The sequence below is a fragment of the Atta cephalotes genome (assembly GCF_000143395.1).
Source record: "Atta cephalotes unplaced genomic scaffold scaffold00009, whole genome shotgun sequence".
In the NCBI taxonomy this organism is placed as follows: Eukaryota; Metazoa; Arthropoda; class Insecta; order Hymenoptera; family Formicidae; genus Atta; species Atta cephalotes.
This window is the reverse complement of record NW_012130073.1, coordinates 98,831-104,712: the sequence shown is the minus strand read 5'-3', so window position 1 is coordinate 104,712 and position 5,882 is coordinate 98,831. Positions and strand designations below refer to the sequence as shown.

The 5,882-nt window shown below is 35.7% G+C and overlaps 1 protein-coding gene across 1 annotated transcript; it reads right to left on the bottom strand.

The window, feature by feature from the left end:
- Positions 1-2,869: 2,869 nt before the first annotated feature.
- LOC105627398 (carboxy-terminal domain RNA polymerase II polypeptide A small phosphatase 1) lies at positions 2,870-5,591 on the bottom strand. The gene is made up of 4 exons (XM_012208679.1): positions 5,522-5,591; positions 4,040-4,473; positions 3,558-3,743; positions 2,870-3,067 (listed from the first exon to the last, which is right to left on the bottom strand). Exons 1-4 carry the CDS (start codon positions 5,589-5,591, stop codon positions 2,870-2,872), a joined length of 888 nt encoding a protein of 295 aa, XP_012064069.1.
- Positions 5,592-5,882: the final 291 nt, after the last annotated feature.

The window sequence follows — 5,882 nt, the reverse complement described above, 5'->3', positions numbered from 1 at the left end:
AAATATCATATACATTTTAATATCACGTCTGTACTTCGCGGGCGCGAATTTTGAAACACTCTGTATGTGTGTGTGTGTGTGTGTGTATATATATATATATGTGCGCGCGCGCGCGCGCGCGCGCACACACACACACACACACACACACACAGAGGATGTTTCCTGTAACTTGATCATTTTAAATTTCTCCGTTGTTTTTGATGATACGAGAAAATATCACAGGGGATCTTGTCTCCTTTGATTGAGTCTTGATTGAATTTCAAAAATTATGATATTGAAGAAAATTTTTTGCTCATAACATGTTCGAATCGAACAAGATTCCCTGTGTATTTTCTCATATCATCAAAAACAATGAAGATATTTTAAATGATCAAGTTAGAGTAAACACTCTGTATATAGATATACACCAACGAAATAATATTCAAAATAATATTACTATTAAAAACGGCCGGTTAACGGAAATTCACACGAGTGTTAAGTGATTAAGAGATTAAGACCCGGTTGTACCAACGTTATTTTGACTTTAAGCGAGGCTTAAGCCTCTTTCGCGAGAGGGAGAGAGAGTTTTAAGCCTCACTTAAAGTGAAAGTAACATGGATGCAACCAGGTAGAGTACAAGAGTAAGAAACTGATAATATAGTATTATCATTTTATGTTTCATTAGTTTTGTAGAAATATATACATATATGTTAATGTTTAAAACTCAATACATATATAATACTCGATTTTTATTTAAAATTGTGATTTTAATGTTATCATCCGTGATTGATTATCGTCAATAGAGACAATAATTGCAAAGAAAAAAATTTTAATTTTGTGACGCAAAAATATATAAGATATTATAGCATAACTATGCAAACTTATTTATGCAGCATTTATATAATAAAAGATTATAAATTTAATAACATATTATCCAAATATTTATGTTAATAATTTATATCAATTATTGATAATGTTCATTATTCTTCAATTATCCCTGAACCCCCGGAATAGATACGAAAATTTGTTCAGGACCGGCCGTCTTTAATAATATCTCGTCGAGGTATATATCACTTTTATCACATTTATGATTCAAGTGATTTATCAAATTCTTTATAAATATAAAAATGAATACTTATTTAATAAAATACGCGGAAAATTGTTATTCCTACTCTTCGGCAGTGTAAAGCGAGTAGTATTCTACTGTTGATAATATACATTTTGAATTATATTCTCAAAATTAGGGATGCATCAGATCAGATATCCGGGAAATATTCGATATTCGGCATTATCCGGCATTTTTTTACTATCCAGCCGAATATTATTAGTATTCAATAATATATACCATGTCTTGGCGCCGAGACATTATCGTGTCTCCAGATGTCCATTTGAAATTTTATTTTGACAGTTTACGTTATAATACAGAATTTTGTTCTTTTTCGCTAAATTTCTTGTGCAGTTCATCTCTCTTTCCTATCTTTCTTTTTATATTGGGAAGATATAGGAAATTATTATCGCTATGTTTCCGCAATTATTATCGCCATTTCATCACTTCTTATTTTTCGCTATTTTTCCCTTGCTGTTCTTTTTTTGGAAGCCATTTTCCAGATATCTGGCAGGATATCCGAAGAAATATCCAGTATCCGGCCGAATAACTGCTCTATCTGATATTCGGAGATCTGAAAACATTGTGATACCGAATATCCGATGCGGTATCCAATGATTTTATGATCCGGTACATCCCTACTCAAAATATTTTTAAAAGTTTTTTGGACTTTATTGAGATCAAGCTTGCATATTTAAGTTTTTTGAAAGATTCTTAAATATTTAAAAAAATAAAACTTGAAACATTTTAATTTCTTTTAAAAAATTTCGAATTTCTAATTTCTTTTCTATATTTTCAAAATTTTAGAATTCTGGATTATATTTTACATTTTATTTTTCTTATAAAGCTTAGATATTATGTATGATAGTATGTGTGAATCTTGCTTTAATCTTTCTATATATCCACGCATTTTAAAAGCTATATTTTAATATTAAATTCTAAAATAAATCTTAGATTTTTTACAACATTATTTTAAATAATTAAAATAACACAATTAAAATAAAATTTTTCTATCTTAAATTTTTAACAAATAAAATATATATTTCAAATTCTACCTGCCACTGTTACCCTCCTTTTTTTTCAACGTTTCTGTAAGTTGGGTCAGAAGTATTCATAAACGTAATTGGAGCATTGATGTCTTCTCTATAATTGTCTGAATCTAAGTAAACAAAGTTTGCAGTATCTTGACTCGAATAGAAAAACTACACGGCAACAATGCACAGCATGGCCCATCAAACGACTCGGAGCGATTTCTCTTCTTTTTTCTCTTCATATTTTCGTTCTTTCTTTCTTTTTTGTTTTAACACTTAACATTTTTCCAGTATACAATCACCATAGGCAGTCACCCTAACCATCGCTTTCTTTCCTTTAGCGATCAATTAACTTTTCTGCTTGACGAAGATTCCTGGTTCCATCCTTCGCTGTGTTCTTTGTCGAGTACAGTATTTTCAATCTACCAATGCAGACAGGATCGATATAGTTGGTCATTTTTTTTATACTTGGTGCAAAATGGAAGAACACTCGCGCTTCGAAGCTAATTCAGTCTTCGTTACATTGCTCACCAGGAAGAAGGATATCAGCAGCTGTGACTTAAATGATGCATTTTTCAAGATATAAGACATTTGGCTGCGCTGATCAGAGCGGTTTTCCCAAATATCAACGAGGAGGGGTATTTCGAGGTCCTTCGCCACATAGCAAGTGGGTCACATGAAGTAGTCCCCTCAGAATCCTCTGCAAGGTGCATTGAGCAACAAGACTGGCTGTATTGCCAGGATTCAGGTGGGGCTAGGAAGCAGCCATTGAAATTGAAGTCGGCAGGCTCTGATTGCTCTGCACCGCATGCGCCGGTATCTGATTGTAAGGATGATTGCTATTACACAGCACCGTGTAGATGTTTTCCACATTGCTGAGCTTTTCGAAGAAGGGGATTAAATCCAGTAACTCGGAGTCCGTCATGTCATCGAACCAAGATGCTACTGGAACCTATGAACAAATATCATCTTTATTATTAACACGTTATTAAACGCCATACTGGTCCTTATGGATCGGCACCTAGATTTCTCGTTTACTTTCCGTGCCACGCTAATCCCAGAAACTTTTCAAAATATTTGATAGATGTATTTTAGAGAACAAAATCGTATCTTTTGTGTAATTGACGATTCGTTCATCGTCCTGATATCGAGCCTATTTCGTACTTTTTGTTTACATCGCACAAATTTACACACCGTCAACCAGAGATATACGCTCGCGCGAAATGTGAACTAAAGTGAACAAAAGAACAAAAGAGAAGACAAAATGTTACTAGGATAACTAACAAATCATCCGTCAGTCATACAAAAGTACAATACAGATTTATTCTCTAAAGCAGTTCTCTGTCAATTAATCAAATATTTTTAAAGTTTTTAAGACCAATGTGACTTTATAATAGTCTTTAAAATAGTCTTTTTAATATCATTGTAAATATATAACTTACCGCATTATCTGGATGGAAAATGTAACTGGCAGGACTATTATCTACAATAATGATTTGCTGCAAATCCCGTCCTAATTTGTTCAAATCCTTAACATAATTTCCTCTATGGAACACACAGGACTCTCTGAATAATCTTGCTCTGAATACTCCCCACCGATCTAACAGATCTGCCACTGGATCGGCGTACTATAAATATATAAAATAATATATTTGATACAATTTTATTTTCTTTATTTTTTCAAATCTATAGATTATATATAAATCAATTATATACATTTTATTTTGACAATATCTATAAATTCTTAAAATCATTGACTAGTATAAATATTTTAAGTAGTATATAAATTTACAGTAAACTAATCCCATACAAATATTAAATCAAAATTATTGTAAAAGCATTTTGAATTGTACTAATATATGTACTGTAATTAAAATTTTGTTCATTTCATAAGATAATTACTTGTTTATTATTATAAACCTACCTTAGCTAAGCTTGCAGTGAACAATACACATTCATATAATTCACCCATTCTCTGCAAAAACTCGTCCACATAAGGCCTCTTTAAGACGTACACTTGATGTACCGTACCGTCAATTTCTACAGGAACAACAAAGTCCGCATTGTTGATAGGTTTGAAAGAACTATGCACCAGGGTCTCGTCCAAATCGATTACCATGCACTTTTTGTGCATGTCTTGGTGCCTAACTGGTGGTAGGAGAAATCTCGGAGATCCGGTGCCAGGTGGTGGCGACCCACGTCCTTCACCCTGTAAAGAACTCGCCTTGGAACTCTTTGAGCTACTACTACGGCCTCTTCCAAAGCAACAGAACAGTGAGCGTAAGAGCCCACGTCCCCTTGGCTTCTTGTTATGAGACAAAGTATTATTGGCTGCTTCATTTTCTCGAGGTAACTGGGCTGTAGGTTAGAGAAAAGAGAGGTGACAAATAATTACCAATGTATCAATTCATTTGATAGACTTTTGATTATTGCAAGAATTCCATTTGAAAAATACATAAGTATTTAAGTTTGCAATGTAAATTATTTATTATTTATTTCCTCAAGCTGTATGTATATTCTGAATAAACTATGACTGCTACCTCTCACACTTGTTGTATGTACATATACATGGAAAACATACTGAAATGAAAATTGTGATCTTAGAAAGTGAAAATGCTAAATTTTTATAGACTAAGGTCCAATTCCACAAGTGATGGTTAACTCATAACCAAGGTTCAACTTATTCATTGTCTCTTTCTTTTAGAATTGAACCTCAGTTAAGAGGTTAATCGTGAATTGTGAAATTGGGTTGTCTAACTAGTTAAAAAGATGACAATATCTCTTTTTCTGTCACACACACACACGCGCGCGGGCATGCGCGCACGCACGCACATATATTTTCTCAAATTTTACCGATAAATTATTGTCAAATCAAGTTTGGTGTGTGTATGTGTGTGTGTGTGTGTGTATGTGTGTGTGTGTGTGTTTACTACTTGTCAAATTGGTCAAAATAAGCAATGCATGTATGTACAATCATAGAAGCGACCAACGTGCTGCATTTAATCTTTTACAGTGAGTTTTTTTATCGCTGTCTTTACGGCTTGCCATTAGCTTGTTCTCATGAAAGGCATGTGAAAGGTTAAAGGGCACGACAAAGCGTAAGAAAATAAGGAAATTCATGATATTGTTCGATGGAGGCGCGATGTAAAATGACAAAATGACAAGGGATGACAATATCAACGTTCGAGGAGCAGAAAGAAGGGGGAACGACACGCGAGAAGTTGTTGCGGATGGGATGGGAGGTAAGACAGAGACTGAAGTTAGGCAACGTAAAGCAAGAAGAGAAATGCGGAGTTCCGTAACAGGTGCAGAGGAATAAAATCTCGGCAGCATCTGGCCGAGTGCGTTGCAGCCGCGGGGGTGGAGGGAGGACGGGATGGCGCGGGTATATTTACGCGATACGCACCTTTCTCGCTGTTGAACGCGCCTAACTCGTCATCCCGCGACACTTGGGTGATAATGGACGATGCGTCCATTTAAACATTAGTCGGTGGTCCCTGCGTGCTCGATCGCAAATTCCGTTAATGCGCGCGCGCACGCGCCAGCCGACGGGCGGGCGGGCAAACGAGCGAACAAGCGGGCACACGAGAGAGAGAGAGAGAGAGAGAGAGAGAGAGAGAGAGAGAGAGAGAGAGAGAGAGAGAGAGAGAGAGAGAGACGACGACGACGACGCGACGCGACGACGACGAGAGAGAGAGAGGAGAGAGACGAGACGTACGACGACGACGACGCGGAGTACGGAGGAGGAGAGAGAGAGAGAGAGAGAG